The 17,907-nt window shown below is 37.5% G+C and overlaps 2 protein-coding genes across 2 annotated transcripts; both read left to right on the forward strand.

Annotated features, from left to right (window-relative positions):
• The first annotated feature begins 1,869 nt into the window (after nucleotides 1-1,869).
• On the forward strand, nucleotides 1,870-9,436 carry smo (smoothened, frizzled class receptor). The gene is made up of 12 exons (XM_079622389.1): nucleotides 1,870-2,825; nucleotides 3,659-3,867; nucleotides 3,947-4,156; nucleotides 4,297-4,469; nucleotides 4,678-4,897; nucleotides 4,993-5,116; nucleotides 5,223-5,315; nucleotides 5,525-5,633; nucleotides 5,767-5,952; nucleotides 6,061-6,209; nucleotides 6,385-6,519; nucleotides 7,026-9,436. The coding sequence occupies exons 1-12, from the start codon at nucleotides 2,528-2,530 to the stop codon at nucleotides 7,613-7,615; spliced, it is 2,496 nt and encodes an 831-aa protein (XP_079478515.1). The 5' UTR covers nucleotides 1,870-2,527; the 3' UTR covers nucleotides 7,616-9,436.
• Nucleotides 9,437-10,182: 746 nt separating this feature from the next.
• cax1 (cation/H+ exchanger protein 1) lies at nucleotides 10,183-17,884 on the forward strand. Its single transcript, XM_079622863.1, has 20 exons — nucleotides 10,183-10,420; nucleotides 11,317-11,472; nucleotides 11,802-11,905; nucleotides 12,019-12,127; nucleotides 12,462-12,578; nucleotides 12,684-12,745; nucleotides 13,044-13,226; nucleotides 13,879-14,064; nucleotides 14,142-14,241; nucleotides 14,519-14,660; nucleotides 14,784-14,967; nucleotides 15,118-15,217; nucleotides 15,291-15,409; nucleotides 15,516-15,553; nucleotides 15,839-15,957; nucleotides 16,073-16,218; nucleotides 16,752-16,846; nucleotides 16,933-17,011; nucleotides 17,096-17,204; nucleotides 17,599-17,884. The coding sequence occupies exons 1-20, from the start codon at nucleotides 10,348-10,350 to the stop codon at nucleotides 17,670-17,672; spliced, it is 2,295 nt and encodes a 764-aa protein (XP_079478989.1). The 5' UTR covers nucleotides 10,183-10,347; the 3' UTR covers nucleotides 17,673-17,884.
• Nucleotides 17,885-17,907: the final 23 nt, after the last annotated feature.

Consider the following 17,907-nt stretch of genomic DNA (forward strand, 5'->3'; position numbering starts at 1 on the left):
AAATATTGATATTTTATTTGAACAAAATGAATTATTATTCACAGTTATATGGATGTAAATATGCAAAAGCACGTAATTGATTCCCCTTTTCATTAGCCGGTGTTGCTCGTGGGATGCTCAGGGATTTTATTGGTGGTCAGATTTAGTCTAACACATGTTACAAAGGCGCATTCATAGACATGGTAGGAAATGCATACCAGGTGCAGAGCACTCAGCAGAGAAACCAAGAGTGCAGCGTACTGAGAACAGCCGAGAGCCGGTATTTCATGAGGCTTTTATCCTAAACTCATTTGGAAATCCAAACAGACAGTGTGGCAGACACCTTCAGTTTGTTAATGTTGTTTAAAGGCCAGTGGGGGGAAACATGAAATGTGAAAACACTGCCGAGGAATTTTATGTCAGTGTATAGGAGGAAAGCAATAAACTGTGTGTGTAGAGAAAGAGAGGGAGGTAGACTATTCGGGCCAAGCTCTCCCATTTGGAGCTTGAGTGTGTGTTTGTGTGTGGTCCCCGGTCTGTGCCTCTCTCTGACTCGTTCCACAGCAGCCATGTTAGACGGGCTTTTTAAGGAGGCCCTGTGCTGGGAACATGCAGCATAGCTTACCAACCACATCCACACCAACAAGTGTTGCTGTCTGAGACACCAAACTACACAAAGTTTATTCTCCTCCCTTGAGAATTCCGTTTAGTTTCCTTCGTGACGGCCAAATTGGAACCATGGGAATAAGATGGGGGGGAAATAACGATTTGAAACGATTAAATGAGATTAACTCAGTCATGAATCACAATCACTGTAACATGCAAACATGCAAAGTGTCCTAAAGGTACATCACCAAAATAAAAGTCCTGTTTTTGTTGTTGTTGTTTTAGTCTGCAATGCAAGATTTCACTATTAACACTCCAAGTGAAAGTGTTTAAAGTACATTTTGTATGACTGTCTATGTCGTATATTGCTATCCTGTACATTGCGTTCTCCACTATAGTGTTGTGAATCACACACCCAAGCTTTTTAACCATCATTACACTTGTGTATATATTGAATTGACAACATCCTGTTCCTCTCTCATCACTATGAAAGCCCCTTTCCACCACTTACCAAATAAAATCATGCTTTGGTAAATCATAAGGTCAAAATTGATGAGATGCAAGCATAATAATGAGTTAAAAGTCAAAAATATGAGATGAAAAGTTGAAGTTTTTAAAATACTAAAGTCAAAACTGAGATACTTAGTCATCATTATTATAATTGTGATATACAATTTAGACTTTTATGTCATAATTACGACTATTTATGACATAATTATGATTTACCAAAGCATGTTTTTTTTTCTTATGTGAATCTGAGAATAAAGGCAAAATAACCAAAAATATTAATTAAACAATTATAAGAGAGATATTTAGCAAAAATATATATATAAATATAAACATACACTGTAGAAAAATATGATCAAAAAGTTATTACATAGCCTATTTAACTCATCAACTTTTTTACAAGATTCAACTCATTTTCAAGTCAGTTTAATGCAATTTGAGTTGAAATGGCTTAAATATCCAAGTTTATGTACTTAAAAATGTAAGGCAGCTACTTTTTTTTTACAGTGATTTATTTATGTTATATCAACTTTTTTGATCATAGCCTACCACTTTCAGAGTACACTTAAAATTGTTCTCATTCTTTATTTCTCATGTAGAAGAAATAAAGACAAAAGAAAGAAATGTAAGATAAGTAAAAATGATAATATGGACATGAGGGAAGGTATGAATGAAGCATGTAAATATTCTGCAGGCTGGCATGGGTTGCTTTTCCCCAGCATGTGGGGGATGGGAGGGGAGCAGAAGTTTTTGTTATGTGTGTGTGTGTGTGTGTGTGTGTGTGTGTGTGTGTGTGTGTGTGTGTGTGTGTGTGTGTGTGTGTGTGTGTGTGTGTGTGTGTGTGTGTGTGTGTACCCTATCCGTGTGCTTACCAGAGACAAGTAAAATAAAAAAGATTCTTGTGAAAGTGAAACACATTTTAGTATCACTGGATCTCAGGTCTTCATCCGATGGGCAGATGAGTTTTGATAACATTTCTCGCACTCTGGTTTTGCTGTAAACTGGGGGGCGCGGGGACGCGCTGAAGGGGGACGGAGCGCGCAGCCCCGGGATCAAGTTACAGTCCCAGTCCCAGACTTTTCAAGGCAACATTTTTTTCCTCCATCACAAAAGTGGGGGATGGTGAACGCTATTTGGTTTCTTCAACATTTTAGAGTAAGGAAAAACGGAGCTGAGCTAAACTTTGCGCTGAAGCTTAAAAAGATTATTTTGTTTAGTACTTTTACGCATCGCATTTGTATGATGACGAGATTTTCAGTAGTATGTGAGCGAGAAAAGAGGCATAAAAAACTTTGGAATCGGACGAAAAGACATTTCTTTTAACGGGGGAAATGTCGAATCAGGAATCTAGCAAATATTCACACTTTGGCTTTGTTTGAAACCTTCAAGCGCATTGCGCGCGAGTGGAAAACGAGAGTTTAATTGGAAACATTTGATGAAACATCGATACATTGTTGCGTCTCCCAAGATGTCCTCCAGGCGCCTCTGCTCCATTGTTGGAGGCTTTTGGATGCTTTGGATCTGGGCAGCCACCTCTATGGTCGCTCGGGCGGTCATCTTGCACCCAAATGAAACGGCATCCAACGACCTTTGTAAGAAATCGACAACTTGCGAAGTGCTAAAATACAATACGTGCCTAGGTTCACCTTTGCCGTACACACACACTTCTCTAATTCTGGCTGAAGACTCAGAGACTCAGGAGGAAGCCTTTGAGAAACTGGCCATGTGGTCTGGTAAGTTACTGTTTTATTATATAATGCATAAATGATGTAGTGCATACCCCCCCCCCCCCCCCAGTTATTTTAGTTTTTGTACACTTGTACAAAATTGCCATGATTAAAGTTTTTTCGATTGCATGTCAGTTTTGAAACCTATTGCATAAGAAATCCTAATATTGCTGAACAAAATGTTTCCTTTGCAAATTGGTTGCAGAACATAAATAATATTAATTTTGCCATAAAGATTTTGGCATAGGCCTACACACTGTAAAAAAGTTGCTGCCTTAAATTGTTAAGTACAGTCAACTTGGATGTTTGTCCTTTTTAACTTCAATTACACTAAACTGACTTTAAAAAAATTAGTTGAATCTTGTATAACTTATTTGAATCAATTAAAGCATGTACAAGCATTGTCATAACTTATTGATCATATCATTGTTTTACAGTGTTTTTAACACAACTAATTGTAAATTATTAAAATACATTCTTAGATGAATTTTGCATCAGTTATTAATGCCATCCTGTTCTTAATTTTCCTCAAGTACCCCATAATGACCAATTCACCCCTTTCCTGTCACATTCACACCTTAATCCCAAAGTCCTCAGCATTGTTCCATTACCAAAGTCCATTACCATTGAAAGTCCATTACCAATTGACATACGAAAAAAGAAAACTACCAGATATTTAAATATCCCATTGATGCTGTTGAACTTAACTAAATATCCTGATTCATTTCTATAAATATAACTTTGACAAATCATCAGGATCTTAACCAGACAGCTAATGCGAATTAGACATTTATTTTCTCAGACAATTAACGTCTAATCTCTCAATCTCTTGTGCCCAGGGTTGAGAAATGCTCCTCGCTGTTGGGCCGTCATTCAGCCGCTGCTGTGTGCCGTTTATATGCCAAAGTGTGAGAATGGAAAGGTTGAACTGCCCAGCCAACACCTGTGCCAAGCTACACGCAAACCTTGCAGTATTGTGGAGCGGGAGAGGGGCTGGCCCAACTTCCTCAAGTGTGAAAACAAGGAGCAGTTCCCTAAGGGTTGCCAGGTAAGTCATCCATTTTTGCGTACGCCCAAAATGGTCTGAATTGCCTGTGATGTGACCAAATTGACTTTTGAACTTTCAGAATGAGGTCCAGAAGATCAAATTCAACACATCAGGACAGTGTGAGGCTCCCCTTGTCAAAACTGACATCCAGGCAAGTTGGTACAAGGACGTGGAAGGCTGTGGGATCCAGTGCAACAATCCTCTGTTCACGGAAAACGAGCACTCGGACATGCATAGCTACATCGCCATCTTCGGCTCACTCACTCTCCTATGTACCTTCTTCACACTGGTAGGTGAACCGGCGAAGACTGGTCTCCGTAATCTCAGGCTGGTTGACTTCCTGGTGTGCAGTATTTTGACAGAAATCAGCTCACGTTTGAGCTACAGTCTTTAATTTTGAATGTTATTCCTGCTTACAATTTCCCACAGGCTACATTTCTCGCTGACTGGAAGAATTCCAACCGTTACCCCGCTGTGATCCTCTTCTATGTCAACGCGTGTTTCTTTATCGGAAGTATTGGATGGCTCGCTCAGTTCATGGATGGAGCCCGCAAGGAGATTGTGTGCAAAAGCGACGACACTATGCGGCTTGGAGAGCCAACGTAAGTATGAAGCCAGTGGAAAATCCACCTTCCAAAAGATTGGATTGCAGGAAATTTGAGTTACGCTGCATATTACAAACATTGACTGTCAGGGACATTTGATAGCCAAGAAAAGTAATTGGACCGAATAATCACAGCAATATAATTATCACTTACCAAATATTTCTGTATGAATAATACCAATTTTCCATGGCTTATTTTTCTCTAGGTCCACCGAGACGCTGTCATGTGTGATTATCTTTGTCATTGTTTATTACTCTCTTATGTCTGGTGTCATTTGGTTCGTTATGCTGACTTATGCCTGGCACACATCATTCAAAGCCCTGGGCACCACCCATCAGCCTCTTTTTGGGAAAACGTCCTATTTCCACCTGGTCACATGGTCTATTCCTTTCATACTGACAGTTGCTATTCTGGCCATTGCAGAGGTGAGGTTACTTTTGTCTTGTTGTTTTTTTGCACGATTAATATCAGCATATTCACAGTGATTATTTTGATTATGAAACTTTGAAATAATCCACAGGTGGATGGAGATTCAGTTAGCGGCATTTGCTTTGTCGGCTATAAGAACTATAAATACCGGGCAGGGTTTGTTCTGGCTCCTATCGGTGTGGTCCTTGTCGTTGGCGGCTATTTCCTGATACGAGGTGTGAGAAATATATTTTCATTCTGTTTGACTGTTGGACATGCCATAAAGAGATTTACCTAGATGTATTCATCTATGTGGATTGATACCATAATCTCATTTTCCAGGGGTTATGACATTGTTTTCCATTAAGAGTAACCACCCGGGGCTACTCAGTGAAAAAGCTGCTAGTAAAATCAATGAAACCATGCTGAGGCTTGGTAAGTTTGGGTTTCCTCTTGAAATTCTTTGCACATCACACAGCATGTAATGCTTTCATCAAAAACAAAATGAAAAGCACATCAAATTATGACAATACAAATGTCAGTAATAGAGGTAAGTAATTATACTGCGGCTAGCGTAATAAAATTATGCTATTTAATTATTCCATCTATCTATATGACAAATTGCAATATTTTTTACTTCTTAGGTATATTTGGATTCTTGGCCTTTGGTTTTGTTTTAATCACTTTCGGCTGCCATTTCTATGACTTTTTTAACCAAGCGGAGTGGGAAAAAAGCTTCAGAGAATATGTACTGTGAGTCCTCTTTTTCTATAATACACCTACAGGAACAATCCTTGTTACCTTATCTACCATACAGTGTTCTGCGGTTGTGATACTGTAGAGAGCTACTAGTGCTGTCATATAACAAATGTGGTTTTTAATACAGATGTGAGGCTAATGTCACCATAGCTCACCAAACAAACAAGCCAATCCCAGAGTGTGCCATCAAGAACAGGCCAAGTCTTCTGGTTGAGAAGATCAACCTCTTCTCAATGTTCGGCACAGGCATTGCAATGAGCACATGGGTTTGGACGAAGGCCACAATCCTTATCTGGAAACGTACCTGGTTCAGGTATGTAACAAACATACAAATCATCTTTTATATACCGTAATATTTTGTATGTTATAATACATTTTTAAAAAAATTGTCTAATATGAACTATTTTCTCTCAATTCCAAGAATCATTGGACGAAGTGATGACGAGCCGAAACGCATCAAGAAGAGTAAAATGATTGCCAAGGCATTCTCAAAGCGAAAAGAGCTGCAGAAGGATCCGGAGAAAGAGCTGTCCTTCAGCATGCACACTGTTTCTCATGAGGGACCTGTGGGTAAGCACCTCCTTCTACATGCTAAAGATCATTTTGTCAACTTTTAGGAGTACGCTAAAATATTGAAAGATAAAAGACACTCCACAAACTGTCAACCAGTCACATCTGAAAATGTTTTTTGCTACCCATATAAGACGCAAATAACTAACATCAGATTTTTTTGAAACCCTTGCAGCGGGTATCAACTTTGACCTGAATGAACCATCAATAGAAATGTCTTCGGCATGGGCCCAACATGTGACCAAGATGGTGGCTAGAAGAGGGGCAATTTTACCGCAGGATATCTCAGTGACACCCACCGGAACGCCTGGTTAGTGCTCTAGTTCTTAAATAATAATTGTTGATTCATATATAATCAATAGTTAAAGGGATACTTCACTCAGAAATGAAAAATCTGTCATCATTTACTCACCCTCAAGTTGTTCCAAATCCGTATGAATTTATTTCTTCTGCAAAACACAAAGATATTTTGAAGAATGTGGTTAACCGAACAGTTGAAAGTACCATTGACTTCCATAATATGAATTTTTTTTACTATTGTTCAATGCCTACCATGAACTTTCTTCAAAATATGTTCTTTTGTGTTCAGCAGAAGAAAGAAATTCATACAGGTTTTGATCAACATGAGGGTGAATACATTTTTACAGAATTAACATTTTTGGGTGAACTATCCCTTTAACTGTAACTGAAGGCAAACAGGAGAATTTTTTTATTATTTAATAAAAACAACAACAATAAAACATAATTTTACTAAACCGTATACTGTGTCATATTTATTATATTTACTACAATAATTAATAGCATTTTCCCCTGCAGTTCCACCTCCAGAAGGAAGGAACAAACTTTGGATGGTTGAAGCAGAAATTTCTCCTGAAATGATGAAAAGAAAGAAGAAGAAGAAAAAAGAAAGAAGAAGAAAGGAAAGGCCAATGGGACCTGCAGCGGACGAAGGGAATCCTGCCTACCACCGGAGAGAGTTTGGCTCCAGTGCAGTGCCGCGCCTTCCAAAACTTCCCAGTCATCGGAGTCTGGTGGCAAACCTGTGGGAGCGGCAGCGACAGCAGCAGGAGGAACAGGATATGCTACCTGGAGCCTTCCCAGAATTCAGGCCTTCATGTCCTCTTCCTTACCAGGAGAGGTACGGTGGGTTGGGATACTTGCACAATAAACCCTCCAGTCTCCCCCTTGCCAATCCTCCGACTTTAAGAGATAGTGTGCAAGATTGCTTCCAGCAATCATCATGGCGACCTAATGGAGTTTTCCGGCACCTTGGACTGGAGGCTTCTATGATGGATGCTGGCAGGACTGCCGTTGTGCCACGGGCAGATTGCAGGAGGGGTGTACCAATACACTCCAGAACCAATTTAATGGAGGCTGAGCTATTGGATGCTGACTCAGATTTTTAAGTTGTTGGTACTCATATTGTGGATAAAAGCGAAAGGTGCTGGATACTCATGCCATACTCAACAATGAACCTGGAGCAGGAGTGAACTGCTGTGTCAGCTCCGCTTTTCTAAAGGATAATGCTTTTTTATGCAACCCTCATGATATTATGACTTTGAACTGGATTTATGAAACATTATTAACAAGATATGTGTGTCTTCAGCGTGGATTTCATAACATCCTGCTTGTGATTCTGCACTTTTATGGTTGCATTTCATATTGTTGATTTTGCTAAGTGAAACAGGTTAGTGTGTCATGGGGCTTTATTCAAGAATGCAGCATAATTCAGATCTTGGCTTCAAGAGGAAGTGTGTAATTTCTGCAGCACTGGAGTCACCATGCGGAATCACACAAAAAAAGATTTCCCTGTCTCTCATTGGTCACTTTAAACAGATATCCCACCTAAAACAAATGCTATTGGTTAGGCCTGTGTTGCTGTGTCGGCATGATTGACAATTTTCTGATCACTTGACCTGTTGGTGATGCTGTAACCAAATTTGGCATTTGCCCTCAGATCATTGTGCCGATGAAGTGTACCAAGTGTAAGTTTTCGATGGATCAAAGTATTGCCAAGATACAGCCTCTCATCTAATTTTGGGTCGAAGTTGTTGAATTTGCTTTAGCTTAACTTTTGAGCGGTCAAGCGATCATCTGATAAAATTTTGGTAAAAATTATCAAACCGTTTTCCTTGTCTGCAATTAGTCAGTCAAAATACTCTATTGTTTGAGCCAATGTTGCTGTGTCATGTTCAAACAAACATACAGTGTTACACTTTTTGGGGGAATCGATGTACAAATGGCTTTTTTAAAAATTGTCCCGAGATATTACACTGAGATGGGGAAAATGTTTTTTTTCCACATTGTTCTGAAAAAATAATATGTATTGTATCTGTTTGAAAATCTCACAATTACATTATTGGCTACGCTTTTATGGACAAAAGTGCTATTTCTTCAGAAAAAGATATTCTATTCATAGCTATTATTGTTACTTTTTGTTTTGAAAATAAATTGCCTGGTGCAATTACAAACAAGTCCACCTCTCACTCAAAGAGTAAGAGAAAATAAAGGGCATTTTTTTGTTTGTTTTAAAATTGTAGCTCAAAATGCCAATGGTTATGTAAGATTCTGTTTCCATTGACAAATATTCTGTACAGTGATGTTACAAAAAATATTTTTGTATTTTCGATTGTTTTTTCTTCCACCAGTTTTATTTTATATTATTTCAAACTGTACATACTTTAGATCACGTTTTTGTTTCCTACATCCGTTGGAGTAATTTTGCTTCATATACCTAATTTTGTTTGAGTTGTTAAGCTTATTGACGCTTTTTATATTTTATCTTGTTTTGCCTAGATCGTTATCAGTGGAAATATTAACAAAAAAAAGCAGCTGTGCAGCATTTTCCAGACAATTTGAAGCTGTCCTTCAAGAATGTATGTTAAGAGAAAGTGTTTAATGAAGATGCTTGTGCTCTGTGACTGCGATGATATGTTTCCCCCCAGCATCACTGTTGCTGTTATTCCCTCATAAGAGCCAGTCTGTCCTCATCAATACTCTTTTATGTCAGTATTTTCATGTGTTTGTGTGTATCTTTGTTTTTTTTTCTGCCAAAGTTTCATTCTATTGTATATATTTTAATATTGACACACCATTAATTAATAAAATGTACTGAAACTGAGTAAAACAAAAGGATTCAGATGATAAAATGTTGAATGCTTCCAGGTTATTTTCATTATACACCTGAAAAAATAAATTATTTTTAGTGATTAAATACATTTCATGTCACTGAGAGTATATTTTTTTATTTTGCAGATAAATGGCGCATATCTACTACATATTTAGTAGTACATGAAGAAAGAAAGAAATATCTTTCTCTCATTGTTATTCCTGTACTCACAGATACTTATGAAAAAAATGGTGTCTGTGTTACTGTTCATTCTCAAGCCAGTGAAATCAGAACAAACTCTTATATGAGCTAATATTTAGATTTTATTCACTCCATAAAATAGATTGAACAGGATCGTTCTGCTTGTAAGTCTGATAGGCTATTTGCTTATACCATAGTTCATTAAGAAACAAGCTAATACTGAGTAGATAACTTGCAGTTTAGACACACTTTTGGCAGTCAGTTTGTTTTGCTCCACCAATGGCCTCCTAGAAAAACACACATCAGTGGTGTTTCGTTCCTGAATTAATCAGTTTTTGAGAAAAAAAAAGAAAAGAAAAAATAGGCTAAGTAAACGATTCAATGACACTCTCATAAGAACAGTAATACATTGATTTCACCTTCAGTAAAAATATCCCTGAAAATCACAAACTGTATAATATGAAAAACCTATTACCTAATACCATGACATTAATCGTTGTATAATTTTATGCTCAAAATATTATGACTCAAATAAGACTTTACTCTCGTAATGTTACATTTTTTTTTTTACGTGGCACTAAAACTGTCTTTTGTCAAAAATAAAATTACTTATTATTATTTTAGTTATTATTATTATTAGTAGTAGTAGTCGCAGTATACTGTAGGTTATTTTTGGCATTACACAATTCCAAATGTTTAGACAGGGAAAGAAGGGCAGTGCTGAGAAGCGCGCTCCCAGCAGCAGGCGTCGGTGGCGCGCACAGGCAGTGGCTACAGATGAACTTATGATCTGATGATCTGATGGTGGAGGCGTGAGACTGAAGCAGGATGGCTCACAACACCAAACACACGATGTCCGCTGATGTGGAGAGTCGGAGGCGACGGTCCACCGAGAGTTCAGGCGAGTGTCACAGTCATCTTATGCTTATTAAGAAGCTCAGATACTTTTTCTCTCATTATACATTCATAAGACCGTTTTTAAGCTAGCTTTATATGTTTGTCTGCTTTGTTTGTTTGTTTTGGTACCAGTGGTTTTCCTAAACTGTAGAAACTCATTCGATTTCTTTTACAGATTGTAAGTCATATCAGTTAGTAATTGTAGATAGTTTGACAAATTAGACAAATCCGATTTGTTGGGGAATTTTGGGAACGTGTCACACCTGTAAGGAGAGACTAATTTCACCTGTTTTTACCTACCTGTTTCTATCTACTGTAGATGCAAAGTTAAATCTGCACGTAAAAACATCAGTGATGTGCAGATGGCTCATCAAATATTTGATAAAGTGTTTGTTTGTTTTTAATCTGTCACAAATTGAAAGGCAATTTCCATAGTTATATAATCACTGCATTGCTCACATCTGAAAATAAAGATTGTAAGCTGTTTATTCTATGTATATCTTTTAAATTATTTGTAAGAATGTGATGTTTGGTTAATTCTTAAATGCTGAAGTAATGTGACCTTTGGACTTCTAAACATTTCAGTTTTTAATATGAAATCAATTAAAGCTAATAGGCCCATAAGTAATATTTTACTTCTTGTTGAAATATTGTAGTAAATGTAAAACTTCTTTTTCTGCTTTGATTTTTTGTTAAGCTTATGCCATGTTATCAATTAGCAATGCCATCAGACACAGTCACTTTACTAATGTTATGTTAGAAACTCTTGTTCATGTGACCATCAGGAGTCTTTTGTTAGTTCCACACTGACTGGTTGGGGACTCGACCAAGTCATCAGATGACCATGAGAAACCTCTAAATCCACTGAGACATTGATTTCTTTCTCTTTTTGACCTTTAGAGCCCCTCTGGGACCATGAACCCAAAGGTCGCCGCTGTAGCTCCCAGTGTGACAGAATGTGTGTAGCCGGAGCATATCTTGAGATCCCAGATACTCCTTCCCCCTGCCCCTCCCAGTATTTAGGACACTACACCCCGAAATGCCTTTCTACCCACAGTGAGTGTATTCACATAGTCAGACTCAAAATCTCAAAATTAGCATTTTAGCACTTTTTTTGCTCTTGTTTGTAGGAAAGTGTTATTAAACAGTGTGAACAATTTCAATATTTATGGGGTAGAAATTATTTTTTAAATTATATTTGTATTATTTACAAATTACATATTTACAAAAAATGTTTATGCTATAAGGTTATGCAAAATGTGTGAACATATAATTTGTGTGTCTTTAGCATGCATAAAAGACTAGCTATGAAAAAGCAATCAGACATTTTATTCCAAAGGATTGTTGCAGATTTTTCTCCAACTCCAAAAATGATGACTTTTCAGGGCATTCACGATGCACGGATGACGTTTGGCAGGAAGCGAGCGTCAGAACCACCATCCGAGCAGAAAACGAGGTGGAGGCACATAAACTTGCCAACAACTACAAGGTGTGTAAATATGAGCGCTCATGAAATATTCCAGAGTGGGAAAAAAAATACAGAATAGGGTGCAAATCCATGCAATAACTGGAGGAAATGATTTATTTATGTTTGTATGTCAGTTTGGTTTCAGGAAATGGAAGAGTCATGTAACCGAGCGTCCCATTGAGGACAGATCTGATGTAGTTAAGGAGCTTTATTCTGAGCTCAACTTTATCAAACATCATTCAGGTTAGAAAAAAATCAATGAGAAAAAGATAAACCCCCAAAATTATTGGACATTCAAGCCACCCTTGAAAATATGTGTCATTGCAAAAGATATTAAACTATAACTTTGTTTTTGTTTAAAGCACACTTTTAAAGAAAAGAAAAAATCCTGAAAAATAAATTTGTGACCATTTGGGTAATAGTAATTTAAACAGAAATGACAGAGAAAGATCTTTACAGATGCCTCATGGTTTAATGTTTTATCATATAGAATCCCATTCATTTTAAGTGTGGTTTGAATGTATAAAATACTGTAGTCTGTTGATTAACTAATGTTTTTGATCTCTTTTGCTTCTAGGATCACTGGTTTCTGTTGGAAATATAGTATATGTATTGCTCTTTGGCTGGTGGATCTCTTTGTTTTACTTCCTGGTTAGTCTGCTGATGTTTTGTACCATTGCTGGGATCCCATATGGTATGTCAGGGTTCATTTGTCATTTATTTTTTATTATTAATCCATTTCAGTTGCATTTTGACATTTTATTCTCCCTTGAATCTGTTCTCTCATATTTTGTGATAGGAAAACTCTGTTTGGAGCTGTCATGTTATTTCTTATGGCCATTTGGAAAGGCATTGCAGAAAGTAAGAGCAAAACGTATCAGCGGAAGGTTCCTCAAAAGCATATGTAGCCTGTTCATGTTTTTTTTTAATTCTGTCACACCGTTAAATCATTTTGCAAAGGCCAGTTAAATAAACTAATCTTATGTATGTAGCATGGCACATGACATTCATTCCAGGCTCCGGTCTTCATGTTTTCCATGTTATAATTGATTTAGAATGCCAATTGTCCATTTTCACTGATATTTTTGTAACTGCACTCCTTTCAAATCTAAATGTGAAGTGTCTCGTCTGACTGCACATATTTCATTTTTTATTTCAGAGCAGCAGCCTGCTTAGGAAATGTTGTATGAAATTCCCACACTGTGAGGCCATTCCAGAGGAAGTGGATGAAGTAAAGGGGTCTTTGGAGGTGAAAGAATCTACACCTTTGGTGCGCTCCGGTCCTGTCTTTACCACAGAAATCCCTGTGCCTACACTGCCCCCCAAGCAGACACGTTACTGGGTGAGACTGTCAGTTTTGACAAATGTATTAAGGGCCCAGTTTACCTGAGGCTGTTTTAGTTTAGTTTGTGCCAACCCTGGGTTTTAGGCACCATGAAAGTGGTTTGGCCTTAATCAGTGTTCATCGCCATTGTAACTTGCTCTCCACGGCTAAACTGCTCCGGAGCAGGTTATGTTCTGGGTAAGAGATCTCAAACTGAAAACGGACCAATCAGCTGTGAGCAAAGTAATACAGCTCTGACGCAATAGTCACTTCCACAGTTTCTCTTGCTCCAAATTAAAGGTCACTACATAGTAAGAGATTTTTAAAGACAAAATCGTCTGGATTTATGTACATTGCGTAAACTGAAAAATCTGAAAAAGCCTATACATTTACCCTTCCCTTGAAGAAATCATGACAGAGGTGGTTGAAAGTGGACAAAAGAGCCCTTAATTGGTCTGATCGACCAAAACGCATCTTAAAACCAGGTGTAAACAGGGCCTAGCTGATAGGCCATTGTTATACTGTAAATCATGCTTGGGGTTTAGTGCATCGTTGGTAAAGTTTAGGATTGTTAACCAGAAGGTTGTTCGTTTGAAGGACTACTATAAACTAAAAGTACAACAAAAAGATAAGAATCCAATAAATGGTTGCCTCAATGTTTTCTTCCTAGTGTCGGTTGAGTACGTATGTTTGGCTGATGCTGGGATATCCCCTGCTGGCTGTGGTTCATTCCCTGGCCGTCTTCCTGTCCTGGATGATGGTGTTCACCATCCCTGTGTCAAAGATGAACGCCAGGACCTTGAGCATCATCCTGCTCATGCCACCGGAAGAGGTCAAAGTGCGGACTGTGAAAAAGGTGAGTACTATTCTACTGTTTACATGATATTTTTACTAACTGTTTTACTAATAGTTGTTGTATCTACTATTCTTCAGCCACAAGGTTGCGAGACCAGAGTCCTGCTTTGCTGTTACCGGGCCTTCAACTGGTACTACTACAAATACACTGTGGATGGGATCAATGTGTTTGCTGTCAGTATCCTTCATGTCTATGCCTGATTTTATACCACTCTGACCATACATTTATGTATGATTTAGTCATAATTGTTTTATGAGACACACAGGGCGGGAAAAGAAAAATAACAACTGAGACAAAAGGGAGGTAATGATGAAAATAATTAAATATAATAAAGTATATAAATCTACTTTTCTTGACAAATCCATTTAGCAAGCTTTATTGCAAAAAAATATATCTTTGATCTTTGATATGCATTATTTATGGACATGTTAAAATCTTTAAAAACGATATTCAGACCTGTTGCCGCTGGTTATCATCACTCTGGTGATCGGATATGTGGACAGAGATGATTATTTTGTGAGCTCAGAGGTGAAGTTTGCCACAGCATTGTGCTCCATTATCCCATTGTCTTACTACATTGGAATGGGGATAGCAAGGTAACATTTAAATCTTAAATCTGTTTATATGTACCTATTCAAGTTGATATATTTTGTATTATTTTAGTATATTTTCTTCTTTGTCATGTCAAATCTGTGTGAATCCCATTGTTTTCTCTGTAGTATTTCCGCACAGAGTAACTTTGCAGTGGGAGCGGTAGTAAACGCCACGTTCGGCTCTATCACGGAGATGGCCTTCTACATCACAGCTTTGCTGCAGGGTCACCGCTCAGGAAACAAGTGCTACGCGGAGATCGTCAAAGCTGCTCTCACCGGCACTCTGCTGGGCTGCATCCTCTTCATACCTGTGAGAGCGAGTGTGCTTTTTTTTTTTTATGTGTGTGTTTCTGTGATGCTGCTTTCTCACACTAGCCCTTCTGCTCTGATACCAGCCACACATACATGTTGTACATTATAAAAATACCCCTAACAGCTACATTCTGTGTGTGCGTTTTAGGGGATCTGTATGATCATCGGGGGCTGCAAGCACAGAGAGCAGCGGTTCAACAGCAGGTCGGCAGGGGTCAGCTCAGCCCTGCTCTTCATATCAGTGGGAGGTGAAAGAACCACCAAAAATTCACTGTTTTTAGGTAGAATTAATTGTTTTTAACCTTTTACCTCTGACGACAGGTGTTTTTGCCCCTACGCTGTTTTCAAAAGCTTATGGAAACTTTATATGTGAGGGCTGTAACAGCTCACCTGGTAACAACACAAACCCCTTCATATGTAACAATTGCCACTATGACCTGGTATGTTGTTTACTTAATATAATTCCTGGTCATTTATACATATTTTGTGGATGTATATGATGTAAAGCACATTATTTAAATATATGACCGTGATATTTTCCTACAGAGCGAAAACAACCGACCACTTTTTTTGAGTCATATCGAGTGAGTATTCAATCGCACTTGTTTTTACAGTCGTCATCATCTTTATTTATATAGCGCTTTATACAATACTGATTGTTTCAGAGCAGCTTTACAGTGATAAACAGAAAAATAAAAATTCAGTGATGCAAACAGAATTCAATTGGTGTAAAGCAGCTCGAAAAAGACAATAGAAGACTTCAGATGGCAGGCTTTTGCATCTGAAGTCTTCATTATAGTAGACAGTCATTATTCAAAAGTATTTATTACTGCATAAAGACATTTAAATGTTTCCGTCTTTGCTTTCAGGCCTTTAGTGTACACTATTTCTGTCCTGTTACCTGCTGCGTATCTCATTGGTCTGATCTTCACCCTTAAGACTCATTCGCATATTTATGATATCCACGTCAGTGACGGACACTGTCATGGTATGTATTTGTGATTTGTGCATTTGAGTTATGCAGTTGTAGGTGTGTGTGCTTTTATTATTTAATGTCCTAATCTCTCTCTCTCTCTGTGTGTGTGTGTGTGTGTGTGTGTTAGTTATTAGTGACCATGGTGCAGTGGTTCACTGGTCTAGAAGGAGAGCTCTAGTGGTGCTCATTTTGGCTACGGTATTGATGGCAGCTTGTGCTGATCTCAGCACTGAAAACATCAAACCAATCCTTTCCAACTCCAGTGTCTCACAGGTACAAACATGTATATAAATTTTTTATTTTTTCAACTTTCTTTTGTAATGTTGTTGTTTGAGCATGAAAAAGGTCTGCAAATTTACAAAGTCAACTCCAAAGGGAGTTTATCTCTATATCAGTAAGCACTGTTTCTGAACTCCCTAAAAACCTTGATTGTAGTCTTGAGTTTTCTTCCAGGATGGTTCACGTCACAATATTCTTTGTTTAAATAATTCTCACCAAAGGAATCGAGTCATGGTCGAGTTGCTTTAGTAGTGTAAGGATGAACTTGCGGTTATGGTGAGGGGTGTGAAATTTCCAAAACAAGTGGTTAACCAATCACAACTCACTAATACTGGGAAGAGTTGCTGCAACTATTTCAAATAAGTGAAAAATAGTGTGTGTTTTGAACATGAAAACCTGTTTTAGTAGACACCAAAAACAAAACTTTTTATAAATCGCCTATAGGTCTTTTTCATAAATAGCAGGCCTTGTTCTTACTCTGTATCCAAGCTTAAATATTCATTTATATCACAAATATATTGTTACAGTATTTTATTGGAGTTACTGTATTGGCCATGGTTCCCGAGCTTCCTGAGATAGTCAATGGGATCCAGTTTGCTCTTCAAAACAACATCAGTCTCAGGTTACAACTCTTACAAAAATGTGTACTTGACTGTTTTTAATATATGATCTGGATCTGCCTCTAATATGGTTATGTTTATCATCTAGCCTGGAAGTGGGGAGCTGCATTGCAGTTCAGGTGTGCATGCTGCAGATACCGCTACTGATCTTGTTCAATGCTTTTTATGTAAGTCACACTCAAAAATAACTCAAGTTGGTTTCTGTTACTCGGTTCTGCAGTATGACACATGTTCTTTCTGTTTTTCCCAAGGATGTTGGATTCGTTCTCATATTCAGTGATTTACACCTCTGGGCAAGCATCTTTAGCGTTATCCTGGTCAACTACATATTTATGGATGGAAAGTCGGACTACTTTCAGGGTAAGCATTATTAGTATTAGTGATTAAAGGAATAGTTTGTCCAAAATAAAAATCATATCATCAATAGGTATATGTAAGGAACAGTCTTCTTAACAGCAATAATAATATATTGCTTATAGTTAATTCATGTTAACTATAGCATTAACAAATGAGAACTTATTGTAAAGTGTTACCAAAATAATAATAAAATATATATTATAAATGTTATGAATAATGTATTAACTAACGTATACAAGTTTTGTTTGTGCCTTTTTGTTATGCTTGAGACAATTAATTAGTAGTATTATGTAATTTCTATGGTTTGGTTTAGTTATAAGATATTAGTTCAGGTTTCATTGTTGCATAAAAAAAGAGTGAATACTAATTTTTGACTGGTTGTTGTGTTCCTGAACAGGAACGGCTCTGGTGGTTGTGTACCTCATTCTCCTGGCTTTGTATTTTTTTGCACCTGCTCCTCTTGGATGTTGAAAAATTACTTTTCCCCTATTATCTTTTATTGTTGGCATGTATGTATAGTGTTTTTGTGTATGTTTGTTCCATATACACTGTAAAGTTATTTGTATGAGAGCTCTTAAGCTGAAAGCAATTTCATCATGTTTTCTTAAAATATGCATAAAATATTTTACATTCACAAAAAAAAAGAGTAAATGAAGAAATAAATTTTGTATCCCTTTCATTAACTTTTCTTGTTGTCATTTTGATT

This window comes from Phoxinus phoxinus (assembly GCF_949152265.1).
Source record: "Phoxinus phoxinus genome assembly, chromosome: 9".
Taxonomy (NCBI): Eukaryota; Metazoa; Chordata; class Actinopteri; order Cypriniformes; family Leuciscidae; genus Phoxinus; species Phoxinus phoxinus.